The 15077-nt window shown below is 29.9% G+C and overlaps 1 protein-coding gene across 1 annotated transcript; it reads right to left on the bottom strand.

Annotated features, from left to right (window-relative positions):
* Positions 1-3257: 3257 nt before the first annotated feature.
* On the bottom strand, positions 3258-4039 carry LOC131614747 (uncharacterized). The gene is made up of 5 exons (XM_058886303.1): positions 3986-4039; positions 3782-3886; positions 3637-3696; positions 3454-3561; positions 3258-3371 (listed from the first exon to the last, which is right to left on the bottom strand). Exons 1-5 carry the CDS (start codon positions 4037-4039, stop codon positions 3258-3260), a joined length of 441 nt encoding a protein of 146 aa, XP_058742286.1.
* Positions 4040-15077: the final 11038 nt, after the last annotated feature.

Raw genomic sequence — 15077 nt, forward strand, 5'->3', positions numbered from 1 at the left:
GAAGTTGAGATCTAGGATTCTTCCTTAACCAATCGTATGAGTTTGGGAGGAGAATTCAGCTTGCAATCTAGCATAACAGAAATATATACTATTTTTAAATGGAAACTCATTAGCAAGTATGTATATAAATTTATTAATTGGTGGGGAATTAAAATGTCCAAGGTGTTTTAATTGGCTAACTTGGTTGGATATAATTTCATATTTGTGGAGAAAATGACTCATTCATCTCCATTTAGTGGTCATAAGAAATGATTTTCCCAACATATACTAAACAACAAAAACAAAAGACAGTAATTTTGAAATGAGGGCTATTACTTTTAAGGAGTTTCCAATTTATTCAACTTGGTTGAATGCCATGTTATTGACAAAACAGCTGATGATATGCGTAAATCAATGTTGGAGGTATAAAATTTCTTAATCACTTACACATTAGTTGTTACTATATTTTACATAATGAATGTTATTTCAAGTAAACAATATTCAAATTTGTTACTATTGACATTTGTTTGTATTAAGATGGAAAAGATTATCCTATGATTTATTCCAATAATCTTGATTTGTTGTTGAACATGAATATTTTACTTTTTACCGCCTGGAGGTCATATAGATAGAAACCTGGAGCGATAAGAACGAAAGGGTTAGTGTGGTCACAGCTACAACTACTAGCACTTCAAAAGGCTTATATTTCTTCTAAGGGCGCTACAGCAAGCTACCTTTTTTTAGGTCTGGCATGAGCCACTCCATTCCTACTTCCACTCAACAAAAAAGATAGTATTCTTGGGCTCTACCTCCAGAGTGCGTACAAACTAGTTTTAATGCAATCTTGCATAACATAAATATATACTAATTTTAAATGAAAACTCATTAGTAAGTATGTATATAAATTTATTAATTGACGGGGAATTAAAATGTCCAAGGTGTTTTAATTGCCTAACTTGGTTGGATATAATTTCATCTTTGTGGAGAAAATGATTCATTCATCTTCATTTAGTGGTCATAAGAAATGGTTTTCCCAACATATACTAAACAACAAAAACAAAAGACAATAATTTTGAAATGAGTGTTATTACTTTTAAGGAGTTTCCATTTTTTTTGGAAATCTTGGTATCCGGCCTTGCGACCGACTAATCCAAGAGGGACCAATCCCACCGTCCACTAGCGGGGGGGGCGTTTAAAGCCAGAACAAAGTTCTGTATGGACTGGTCCAACAAGGATTGATAGCATCAAGCAGAATTCGAACTCAGGGCCTTGAGATGAGCACATTCTAAAGACCCAAGCCTCCACCACTAGACCAACCTTTGGGGTTGAGTTTCCAATTAATTCAACTTGACTGAATGCCATCTTATTGACAAAACAACTGATGATATGCGTAAATCAACGGTGGAGGTATAAAATTTCTTAATCACTTACACATTAGTTGTTACTATATTTTACATAATGAATGTTATTTCAAGTAAACAATACTCAAATTTGTTATTATTGATTGTATTAAGATAGAAAAGATTATCCTATGATTTATTCCAATGATCTTGATTTGTTGTTGAACGGAAAAATGACATTTAGAGTTAAGGTTCAACTAAATTTTAATCAGACTTTAGTTTACAAGCTCTCTATTGATGAAAAATTCATTAATCAAATTAAAAATGAATTTCTTATTGATGAGGTAAAAAATTTGTTAATATTATATCTAAATTTGATTTATGGTATATGAGTTATTCATTTTTAATAAACTTAATTTAATGATATTTGCATAATCAGTCTTAAACACAATCTGCAAAGATCAATACAAGCAAATAAAAGATAGACTTCTCAAATGCAAGTCAACAACTTTATTACTGTACATACTTTTTATATTGATTTGTAATATGCTCAATATCTGATAATTGTTTAATATATTTCTAGTCATCTTTGATTGGGAAATATACCATATAGATGTTGATTGTGAAATATCTCGCTAAAAAAGTTTCAATCAAGGGAAACAATAAAGATATTGATTGTGAAATATTTCGAGCTACTCAATTCTCAGGGACCAAGCTAGCGAAGAAAGTAAAGATTGAACTAAAAAATCAAAAAGGATTGGAAGACATAATGGATTTGAATAATTTTTGGTAGGCCTTTTTTCAATGATGCTTTATTTAGGAAGTTTAATATAGATGGTCATGTTATGATAATTTTGAACTATGTTATCCGAAGTTTGTAAAATGTTTGTTTAATGTTTCAGACATGCATGGTTTATTGTTTAACGTATTTTGAGTTATGGATATTGTTTGCATTTTGTTTATTGAATTTTTATATTAAACGAAATTTCAATATATTTGGTGTTATGTCTTTTTATATATGTGCTTGAGATGTTTATGAATGATGACAATATATTTAGTTAATATACAATATGCTATGTCCGATGTTTAAATTTTAAAAGAAAAGGGTTAAATATACAAAACCCCCCTGTAATATTAGCGAGATTAGGTTTAAGCCCCTGTAAAAGATTTTTTTTTAAAACCACCCTCATAATTTCTAGATTCCGTGGATATAGCCCCCGTGCAGTCTAGATTCCATTTTTTATTGACATGGCAGTCCAGCTGGAATTTTAATTTATTTTATATTTAATTTGAAATACCACGTGGAATTATAATTTATTTTATATTTAATCTGAAATACCACGTGGAATTTTAATTTTTTATATTTAATTTGAAATACCACGTGGAATTTATTATTTTTTTAAGTTATTAACTTTTTTTCATTTTCTTAAATTATTTTTATTAATATTTTTTAGAAATTATTTTTTTTAAATAATCAAAATAGTACATTTGGGTCAAAGCCCATTTAAATTTAATAGACTGCCATGTTGTCCAATTCCCCTCACATTTCTTTTAATTCATAAGTGGATATGGTTGATTGATATATAAACATTAGTTTTGTTCTTTTATCAAACGATGTGGGACTAAAAGTATAATAGTTGTTGCTATTACTGAAGCAACAAAATAGGTAGTTGTCTGCTTCAACTTCTTCACTACACAACAACAACAACAACACCTCTATCATTGTCAAACCCACTAGTGCATTAGTGATGGTTAAATCTCTGTTGAAGCTCACACAATTTCTTCGCCACCCCCCTGCTTCACGTAAATCAGAACCGCTTCACAACAACACCAACTCATCGCAGCCAATCGCTCACCGCCAGCAATCGGCATCTCCATCGTACCCACCGCATTCTCGCAACCGATTCAACACCTTTTCGGATCCACTTCTTCCGATTGTCAGCTTATTAATGAAGCAAGAGTCACCACCTTTTTGACGATTTTATCGACAACTTGTTTCTGCTTAATTCCTACCGGAATAGCCAACAAATTCAATGGTCGATTTGAATTTTTCTGAAGCAAAACAATCGGAGAATCAAATAATATAGATTGGATTGCCGGAAAAAAATAAAAGAATGATTAGAATTAAGCATACATTGTTTGGAGCAGCAGAGGCCCATAAGGGCCTTGTTTCCAAGTCAGATGTTGTAGCAAGAATTCCTTGAGGCAATGAGTGAGTTCCAGAAGGATGATGGCATTGTGTCTAGTAAATGGAAGCAATTAGAAATTGAAAATGATATAAAACAAATGGTTAAATTTGAGAAATAAAATAAGAAACCTTGCATGCATTTGATTTTGTAATAGGTGTTGAATAAATCAGTCCCCATCTTGCCAACCTCTGGGAAAATAGTTTAGAATGTTATATACATACACAAGAGTTTAGTTGAGGGGAAGAGAAATAGAATAGAACTAGTAGAACATACTTGTTTGTATTCGTTTTGAGATAATGCATTACCAACGAAATAAGCTGCGCAAATCAAAGAGAGTAGAACAAAGATGGTCCATAGGAAGAATCTGTTCTTTGGATCCTGTAAACACAAAGACAACATCATCATGATAGCATAGCAGTTAGTTGAATAGTCAAATAAGTTTTTCAGAAAAGTAAGGTTAGTAATGCTGAATATCACAACAGCACTTTGTGTAGCTAATCTCATTATTCTCTCCATTTGATCTTCTTCCATTGTTCTTCTTACACTTCTCGTGTAGTAGCTCCGTGATGGTTGTTCCACTTGTTATGTCATGCAATGTTTACATAAAGCAATGACAAAATGGCAGCGGGTGTTTGAAAGCCAGGCAAGGCAAGGCAGGTAGTATGTATTCATGCATGCATGCTGATAATTTTAGCAGAGTTGGTGGTGAAGAAATTGGATAGAAGGAAGTCCCACATTGTTTATGAGAATCACACATTTAGTGTTTATAAAGCAAATTGCCATTTTATCTAATAAATTGAACACATTGAAACACTAAGTGGGTTGGACTTTAAACAAAAATGGGATTAGTCCCAAAACTTAATATTTTAATAATTAAAAAAATCATTCCTAAAAAATATTAATAAAAATAATTTTAAAAAACGTAAAATAGAATAAATACAAAAAAAGTATAAAAAAATTAATATAAGAATTTAAAAAATAAATAAATTCCACGTGGTTGTTAAAAATTAAATCAAAAATAAAATAAAAATCCAGCTGGACTGCCAAGTCACTCAAAATTGTAATCTAAGTTGAAATAGTATATCCAGGGGCTATAACGAGGGAATCTGAATATTACGAGGTTTGTTTTACAAAAAAAACTTTACCAGGGGCTAAAATCTGATTTCGCTAACATTACAGGGGGGATTTGTATATTTAACCCAAAAGAAAATAAGACATGTTTGTTTGACAATGATTCGAAGTGATATAATTTCAGACAATATAAATATATAGTTTCTCTATTATTTTGATAATAGATATGTCATATACAATTATGCTTGCTGAAATAATTCAATGGCATTCTTGGATGGTTTAAATCATTGTTATTTATTAACATTTGCAAGCCAACATGAGATTGAGAAGGTCAAGTTCTTGATATTAAAAATAGATGATTTCTCACTACACCCCCGTAGGCTTCTTACGCATTACTGAATTGACAAAAATGTCCTCCAACTTTCGTAGATGCACTTCCAGAAGCACCTCATTTTTTTTGAAAAATTTAGTTTTTTTCGTAGATTCATCTACTGAAGCGTTAAAATATAGTGAAATTTATGATTTTCCCAATTAATTGGGATAATCAAAATGTTCCGTATATACATCTACGGAACACTCTCTTTTCAAACTCTTTCGTAGATGTAGCTACGGAAGAATTCATGGACTTAAAAGTGTTTCGTAGATATATATACGGAACATTCTGATTTTTCCAATTAATTGGGAAAATCTCAATTTTCACTATGTTTTAACGCTTCCATAGATGCATCTACGGAAAAAAAACTAATTTTTTCAAAAAAATGAGGTGCTTCCGGAAGTGCATCTACGGAAGTAGAAGGCAAAAATGGAATTCCGCGCAGTGTGTAAGAGATTTATGAGGTGCATTGAGAAATCGTCTAATAATATATCACTTTAGGCTATGAGTCCATTTTATATTTTCTTGCTATCTAATTTAAAATGCATTTTAGTATGCTATAAAAACTTAAACAATACAATACTTTGTATTATGCTAAGAAAACCATAACAGACTGAGTGAATATGCTTCATATAATGTGTGGTCGACAAACAATAAGGAATTAACAAAGTATTGTCAAATGTGCATGTGTACTAATTGTTAAAATAAATATATCATAATTGCTTATTTAACTCATTCCATTTCTATTGTTGTGGTATCATGCTGCTTGAATAAAATTTTATTGATTGATCCACATCATGAATTTTAATACAAATATTATATTCACATCAGTTGTTTCAGGATCTCATAAATTATAAGCATCATGGTGTCATACCCCAATTTTTGACCCTAAGATCATACATCATTCGCATATCAATCATCAACCAAGAGTTTCAACTTAAAACTCTGCTTGTGGTGTTGTGCTCACTTCATCTGCAAGGGGGATTATCGACCACCAATGTTTATTTAGTTTGTATATGTTATACTAACCAAAATACAAAAAATATTGCTTTGTGCTTTTGTACGTTTGTGTTTTGTAGGTGCCAAGCCAAAGTATCTATCAAAAGGGGCATATTTCAACATTTTCACTGTGCAAATCGATTTGCATAATGTGCAAATCGATTTACAGAACTGTTTCTGCCCCAGATTTTGCTTCTGCCATCAGTGCAAAACGATTTACATCACTGTTTTTGCACCAGATTTTGCCTTTTTCAGCAATGCAAATCGATTTGCATAAGATGTAAATCGATTGCACCAATGCGAAATTTGAAAAATGAAGACAATTTTTAGCTTTTGAGGAGTGCGTCACCACTTTCATGTGTGGGGTGAAGCTTCTAGATTTCCCAAGCAATTCCCTACATCATTTTGATCAATCTTATCATGTACCTTCATTTGATGACATACACACCATTGGATCATAATTTTGGCTCCAAATTCATTTACCAAACCTAATTTCATTTACCAAGCCTAACTCCAAACCACCACCAATCCCAAGCCTAAATCCTATAAATAGAGGCATTCACCTCTTCATTCAACAAGCTTTGAAAGCCAAAGAAACTCTTGCCTTTTCTCTACTCATCCTTTCCAAACCTCTCACTCAAAGTTCATATCCATAGAGTTAGTAAGATTCACCTTGAATCCTACTAATTTTGAACTAAACCTTCATCATTTCACTATTTTCTTTGTTTATTCATCATCAATTGTGGAAAATCAAAGCATTTGTGGTTGTGTTCTTCAAGTAGACTCGAAGTTTGTGAAAGAAGTGGTAATTCTCTTGATCCATTCCATAATCAAAGATGTGATCCTTTGTTGTTTGTGTGTGATCACCTTTGATGCTACATTGATGTTATTTGATGGTGATTTGATGGTATTTTCGTGCATATTTGTATCAAAGATCACAAGGTGTTTGGTTTTATGTTTAAACAAGTTTTATTCTCTTTATTTGCTGTTTTTTTTAAACTGTGCAGTGCAAATCGATTTGCATCCTGTGCAAATCGATTTACACAGTTGTTTTCTACGCAGAATTCGAAAATTTGAATTATGCAAATCGATTTAACTTGTTTTTGGTCCTAACTCTTCTTCTACTCCATTCTTTTGATATTTTTCTTGAATCACAAATTAGAGGCCTAGTTCCTCTCTAATGTCAATGGACTTAGGGCGTCGGTAGGATGAAAATCTGAATCCGCAATATTAAGTGATTGAACTTAGAGATAGAAGGAGCTTTTGAACGTGGTTCCATCTTTTACTTCTTTTTATTTTGATCGATGAAAGTCTTCAATATCTTGAGAATTCTTAGGGATTCTTGATAAAGACGAGATCGCTACCTATTTTCTTTTCGTGTGGTATTGCTTTCGGAGAGTGATTTATATATCACTTCTCTCGCATGGATTATCACGTAAATTGTTGATCCGCCTCATTGTAGGTTGATTTCTACATAAATCACTTGGCGATCTGCTTAACATAGCGCAACATTTCGTGTCCCGAATAAAAAGATCCAATATGCAAGAGAATTGTATGCGGTTGATTTAAGACTTATGGAAGTTTGTCGTGTAGTCGCTATGAATTTAATGAGCTTCTGATAAACTTCCATTAAATTTAAATCCGAGAACATCCTTCACTCACCATCGATCTTCATGACTAACACTTAGATGATATACTTGTCAAGTTTCAAGATGGTCATCTTTAACAACTAACAATTGACTTTAATTTCCGCGCTTTATTATATTGTCCTTTATATTTCTCGCTTTATGCTTTATTTTATCATTCATCATGTTTATGTTTCCGCTATTTTCTCTTTGTCCATTTGGACTCTTTGTTTATGTTTCTGCTATTTTCTCTTTGTCCATTTGGAAGTTTTATTTCCGTTATTTTCTTTTTGTCCATTTGGACCATACTCTATTTTTGTGCTAAAACATTAATAAACAATTTCAAATCTAAAAAACACTTAAGGCCCTATGGACTATTGGTTACTATCCCGAGCATTTTGGAGACCAGGACTTAGTATCTCTGGACTCTGTTATTCTGTTGTTATTCTGTATGGCATTATATTGTTGTCTGTTTGTGTGTGCAGGTATTTCCTCAAAAATTCCTTGATGGTTAATTCCAAGGCGCCGTGATAAGGATTTTACCCAAAAACAGTCGTTACTCTGCCCAATTTTTGTCAGAATTGTAATGTGCTTAATGCAAAGTGGTGCTAAAGATAATAAGTTCATCTGGATCCCCAAGTGGTAATGCGTTGGTTCAGTGTTGGTAGTCCAAAGGATGAGAAATCTACCTTGACTCTTAATGTCAAGTGTTGGATTCTTTTTGGTTAGATCGTTCTTTCCTTAGCTTTTATTTTATGCTCTAGGATAGCCTCTTCATCTCATCCCCTTCTTAGATTTTCAAAATCTTCTCCCTTTTTATAAAATCTTCTTATGTTTGCAACCTTTTTATATATATTTCTTTTAAAAATATCTTTTGCCCTTAGTGGCTTTTCTTTCAAAGTTTAGACACGATTAATTATTGTAGTGAGTTGTGATACCCCATGATTTTGAGATTGATTGATATGATGGAGTTTTTTCCACGTGAGAGAGCTAGTGGCATACTCGTTGATTTCCATCCGAGTTGGAGCCCTTCTTTCATTTGTGATGCAAAGAATCCATTTGTTCTCATGATCAAGATCAATGGCTGAGTATTCTCTCCGACGACGATAAAGTGTTTATCCCTTTTAAAAAAACCTTTTCCCTTTTAAGCGGAACTACATTAGCTCTAACTTCTCCATTGCACCGAGGAGGTATGTAGGCACAAGATATAATGTCTTGCCAAGCTTGTTTTAAAAATTAAACAAACCTTTTTTTGCACACACAACACAAATTTTCAAAAAAGTTCCTATGGAGTACCACAAATATGAGGGGTGCTTAAAACCTTTCCTTTGTAGAATCAACACCCGTACCTAAGATCTCTTTTTGTTTTAAATTTTGGGTTTTATTCGTTATTTTCCCATTTCCTTTGGAAATAATAAGGCGCGGTGGCGACTTTAAATGAAATAATGAGTCGAGTCAATTTAATGGCTTCGTTCTCATTTTTTCCCCGCTACACATGGTATTGTGGTTATGCCAAGAACTTATCAAATATTGAGATCTAGAAATATTTCGCATGACAATAAGGTATTTGAAAGGCTAAATTTATGTACAATGTCGAAAACTAATGCATCTAACACTCAATACATTTGTCATGTTAACTATTTTCAAAGTTTTTGTTGTGAATTCAATACCAATAACAAAGTATAAAACAAGGAAAGAATAAAGAACAAGGAAGAAGACGAACACAATAATTGGTTATAACTGCTATTCTTTTACTTTCTCTTAGACCATTTACAATGGGGGTGTTGAAAAAATTATTCAATAGTTGAATGTCTACAATGGTTTGTTGAATGAGGTGTTTAATGTGATGTGGATTAATTGGTGTTGAAAAGATTCAACATGTTGAATGAGAAAAAAGTGGGGCCACATGCAACACTTTACACAATTTTATTGGTTGTTGTGATTATTTAGATTTTATTTTCTTTTAATCATTTAAAATTAATTATTTCATAGTAAATAAATTTTTTATTTATTTTTATTTTTATCAAAATTCATTATTTTTTTTCCTCTATAAATAGAGACTTGGTTCATTTGATTTGGACTCATAAAAAAAAATTCACTTTTAATTGATAATAGATATTAATATATAATCATAAAAACAAAACTTTAAAAGAAAATAAGAATATGATGTGGGGTAGGGTGTTGAATTTTATTAAACAAAACCATTGTAGTGAAAAAAAATTGAATAGGTGTTGAATTATTAGGTGGAAGAGAGAGAAGATGACGTGGAAGATAAAAAGTGAAAAAGTAGGGTGTTGAATAATGTAACCATTGTACATAGTCTTAGACTATTTACAATGGTTTCCAAATTCAACACCCTACTTTTTCACTTTTTATACTCCACATCATTTTCTCTCTCTTCCACCTAATAATTCAACACACATTCAACTTTTACTCACTACAATAGTTTTGTTTAATAAAATTCAACACCCTACCCCACTACTTTTATTTCATATTCTTATTTTCTTTTATATTTTTGTTTTAAGATTATATATTAAAATTAATTATATATTAATATTATTATCAATTGAAATTATGAAAAAAGATGAATTTTAATATTATTAATTATATATTAATATTATTATCAATTGAAATTATGAAAAATTATGAAAAAAGTGGAATTTTTTGGTGTGTCCAAATCAAATGAACCAAGTCTCTATTTATAGACACACAAAAAATGATGAATTTTGGTGAAAATAAAAATAAATAAAAAATTTATTTACTATAAAATAAATGACATTAAATAATTATCATGAAATAAAAATATAAACACTCACAACAGCCAATAATAATTTGCCAAAAATATTATGTGGCCCCCACTAATTTCTCATTCAACATGTTGAATGTTTTCAACACTAAATAATCCACATCACTTTCAACATATGATTCAACACACCATTGTACCAATTCAACTATTGAAAAAAAATTCAACACCTCCATTGTAAATAGTCTTAGAAAACAAGATTACAAGTTTACAAGAATAACAAATAACCTCTCTCACCTTAAATTAAGATTTGCAGTGTGCAATGATGAGAGACTAGTATGCTATTTATAATAAAACTTAACATATTAACTAATGGGCTTTTTGCATAAATCCCATTACACAAACTAACTTAATAAACAAGCTAACTTAAAAAATTAGGGTTTAAACACTAAAACCTAATTTAACATGCTAAAAACCCTAGCATCTCTGACACCAAAATGTGAACAACCTTCAACTTCATGCTTAATCCTGTCGAACCAAGAAGCTACCCTTCGACCATACTAGAGTTCAATCCAACATCTCACAAATCTCCATATTGGACCTAACTCTACAACATCAAGGGAACATATTAGCTTTCTTCATGTAGCTTTATCAACTGCATACAATGGAAAAACTTACAACTCGGCAATGACTTGGTGATCATATCAGCAACATTGTGATCTTTCGAAACCTTCAACACTTGGACTTCTCCACGCTCGATTACTCTTTTGACGAAATGCAGCCTCACATTAATGTGCTTAGTTCGCTAATGATATGTTGAGTTCTTCGACAGGTGTATTGCACTTTGACTATCACATTTAACAGTGATACCTCGACCTTGAAGTTTCAGCTCCTTCGCAAAACCTTCAAGCCACACTGCTTCTTTTACAGCTTCAGTGAGGGCAATATATTATGCTTCAGTGGTTGATAGAGCAACAACCTTCTGAAGTGTTGTTTTCCAACTAACTGTTGAGCCAAACATAGTAAAAACATATCTAGAAATAGATTTTCTAGAATCCATACAACCTGCATAATCAGAGTCGACATATCCTTCGATTACTGCTTTACTATCTTCACCCAAGGCTCCACCATTAATTAGGACCCTGTTCAGAGACCCATTTATGTACCTTAAAATCCACTTAAATGCTTGCCAGTAAGCCTTTCCAGGATTCGCCATGTACATGCTTACAAGACTTATTGCATATGCTATGCCGGGTCTAGTACATACCATAGCATACATCAAAGAACCAACTACATTAGCATATGGGATGCTATTCATATAGGCTCTTTCGACATCAGTGCTGGGACACTGATCAATACTCATCTTGAATTAAGGGTTTGTCGGAGTCACAACTGGCTTCGAATTCGACATACCAAACTTTTCGAGAATATTTCATAGATATGCTTCTTGAGATAAGCATAATTTCGACTTCTTTTTATCTCTTCGAATGTCAATTCCAACCAGTACGAAACTTGGGGTTTTTCCTAATACACCCCTAAAGCCCATCACTCTTTTAAGTTTGGTGCATGGATATAAACGGTGGACGGTCCATGGTCCGATCGACGAGCTTTAATACCATATTATAGTTTGACCTAACTCATCCTTATAAAATTGATTTGTAAGATGATGGGTGTCACTCTATATAAACTTTCTCAAGACTCTATCTCCAACCAATATGAAATTTAATATTTTTCTCAATATTAAAAAATATATGATTGCACCAGATATTGTATGTTGCAGTTTTAGTCTTAATCTCGCAAATATCTATTTTATTATTATTGTTTTGCGCAATTTGATATGGGAAAATGCAAGATAGACCCAGGAGAATGTTTGCATCTTTATAATAAGAGGACCAAAAATGCTACTTTGATATCAAATATTACACCTACATCTTATATCACTATTTGCATATACAGTGAACATTAGTGATATTTATAATTTTGCCTTTTCAACATTTTATATTCTCTCAGACAAAACAATTTTGGCATAAAAAAATTTGGTTAATATTATTTGTAGTTTGGTTAATATGTGTCGTGACGATAAAAAATAATTTGAATCAGAAAATAAAGTTGATTAACTGAATATAATAAGTTGGTTAATATAGTTCATAATTTGGTTAATGAGTGTTTGACATCAAAAAATAAATAAGGTTTGTTAATGTATTTCATAATTTGATTAGTAACTTCTCAAAATTTAAAAAAATTGATGTAGTAAAATAAAGTTGGTTAATAGAATGTAAATATTAATTATTATATTTTATAATTTAATTTAATGTTAGAAGTATTTTATTGGTTAATGAAGTGGTGAAGTTAGTTATTTTTTAGTTAATGCAATGGTGAAGTTGATTAATAACACAACCTTATATTTATGTTATAAAATAAATTTAAAAAATATATTTTTTATAAAAAAAAATTTAAGTTTAAAAAAATATTTTTCACCATATAAATACGATTAATAATATATGGTGTCAAATTTGGGTGTAAAAGTTGGTGTCAACATAGCATACATTGTGTGTGGACATAATAGTTATAGTAATGGGCATTGCGTGACACTAATTATTACACCAAATACGAATTATTTATAGGGTGAATTGTGTTTTTTTACTACCTTCGGTCTTATTTATAAGAGAAAAATTACTTTTAAAGTTATCAAATAATTAGTGATTCTAGACTGTATCATGGACCAGATACATTAATTATTCAATGAATATATGACCCTTTTGTTTTGGCTTTTTTTAAAAATGATTTTTATAATGTTACATAATTTTTTGAAAAAAGATTTTACAAAGAAACTTTTTATAAAAGCTTCAAATGAAAATTTTGTTTGAATAATTATTTTTAAAATGTGATTTAAGGTATTTCATCTATTTATGAAAAAAATTGAATATCAAAATTTCAAAAAATCACTTAATTTTGAAGCTATTTCAAATAGATTTTCATAAAAAATCATTTTTGAAATACAACTTTTTGAAAAAATTGCGATTTTAACTAAGGTTTAATCTTCAATAATGTATGTTTATGTTTAGGAGGTTCAAATTAGTGTTTCATTTTAGAAAAAACAAACATAAAAAAATTTGTAATATTTTGAAAAATGGTTTTGAAAAATCTATTTTCAAAAATATAAAGAAAAAATCCTTTTTTTTTTAAAGTTGAAACAAACAGGCCCATAAAAAGTCATTTTTCTCTTCTAAATAGGACCAGATTTTTTTTAAAAATAAAAACAATATTATTTATCAAAAAATTATTTATTTTTTAAAATTAATTCTTAATACAAATATAATGATGTGTCATTAACCAATTTTATCTTTGTATTAACTACAAATTACATGTTATTAACCACTTACTTTACTTATAATTCATTAACCAATTTCAAAACTATATTAACCAATAAAATACATTATATTAATCATTTTTTACACTAAATTATAAAATGTATTAACCACTACTTACACTCTATTAACCAACTTAATTTTATTATTTAAAATTTGTTGGGTCTGAGAACTTATTAACCAAATAATGAATTGTGTTAACCAATTTTATACACATTATTAACTAAAGTTGATTTAATACGTAAGATTATTTTTTGATATGTGGACACTCAATTACCAAACTATAAATGATATTAACTAACTTTTCACGCTCAATTAACGAATTTTATTTTACTATTTTTTTTATGTCAGAATATATATTAATCAAAATATAAATTATATTAACCACGTTTTTATATACTATTGTTCAAAGTTATTTTAGAGAAAAAATTATAAAAAAGTCAAAATAAAAAAAAATTATTGTTCACTGTATTTGTGAATAGTAAATAAGATGTAGGTGTCAAATAACATTACTCAATAGTTATGCAAATGTGAACATTGATGTTGAGTCGGCCAAAATAAACACAGAATATACAATGTGCGGATTCAAGATGTAAACATTGATTGCTAGTGTAATTCTTTACTTTTTAGTGTGTGAGTTTCGCTCCTAACTCTAAAAACAATGTTTGAAATAGGGGTGTTCAAAAATATGGTTAATTGAATTGTATATTGGAACTGAACTGAATTGTCCCATAAAAAAAAATAAACCACTTAAATGGTTAATGAACTGTACCGTTTAATTTAAACAATTTAGATTCAGTTTAAAATCGGTTTAAAACCAATTTTCTTTTATAAACTGATTTAATTATATAAATTAATTTTTCATAAAATTCTAAAAATTAAAAATCATGTTTTTTCCAAAAAAAATTAAAAAATTAAAAATAAATAAATAGAAAAATAAAAATTTCTGAAAATAATTTTTTTTAAATTAAAAAAGTTCAAAACAAAATAAAAAATTTTGTAAAAGAAAATCTGAAAGTAAAAAAAATAGTGTGAAGAACAAAAACTAAATTTCTCTTTATTTTTCAATTAATTAATGTAGCTATTTTGGCACTTTAGCTATCAATTTGGTGTTTAAAGAACAAAGTCCTTTAACGTGGCTGTTTTACAAAAACATTTTTCAATTAAATTAGTGCATATTGTTTAGTACCAATAATAATAATTATAACCAAAAGAAAAAACTTTGATAATTTTATTTTTTGAATTACAACTCAAACAAAATAATATTCAATTTTTTTACTGAAACAACTTTATAGAATTTCTTTAACAAAGTGTTTGTCAAAAAAATATACAAAGAATTTATTTTTTTCATTATAAAATTGTTTTTGTCGAAAAATATTTTGATGGTTAA

This window comes from Vicia villosa, linkage group LG6 (assembly GCF_029867415.1).
Source record: "Vicia villosa cultivar HV-30 ecotype Madison, WI linkage group LG6, Vvil1.0, whole genome shotgun sequence".
NCBI lineage: Eukaryota > Viridiplantae > Streptophyta > Magnoliopsida > Fabales > Fabaceae > Vicia > Vicia villosa.

Excerpts from the sequence above, each read along its gene's own strand:
- LOC131614747 (XM_058886303.1), bottom strand. The coding sequence starts at position 4,039 with ATGGAAGAAGATCAAATGGAGAGAATAATGAGATTAGCTACACAAAGT. Across the intron at positions 3,887-3,985 it reads TAGCTACACAAAGTGCTGTT|GATCCAAAGAACAGATTCTT; the intron begins GTGATATTCAGC and ends TTGTGTTTACAG. Across the intron at positions 3,372-3,453 it reads CCTCTGCTGCTCCAAACAAT|AAAAATTCAAATCGACCATT; the intron begins GTATGCTTAATT and ends GTTTTGCTTCAG.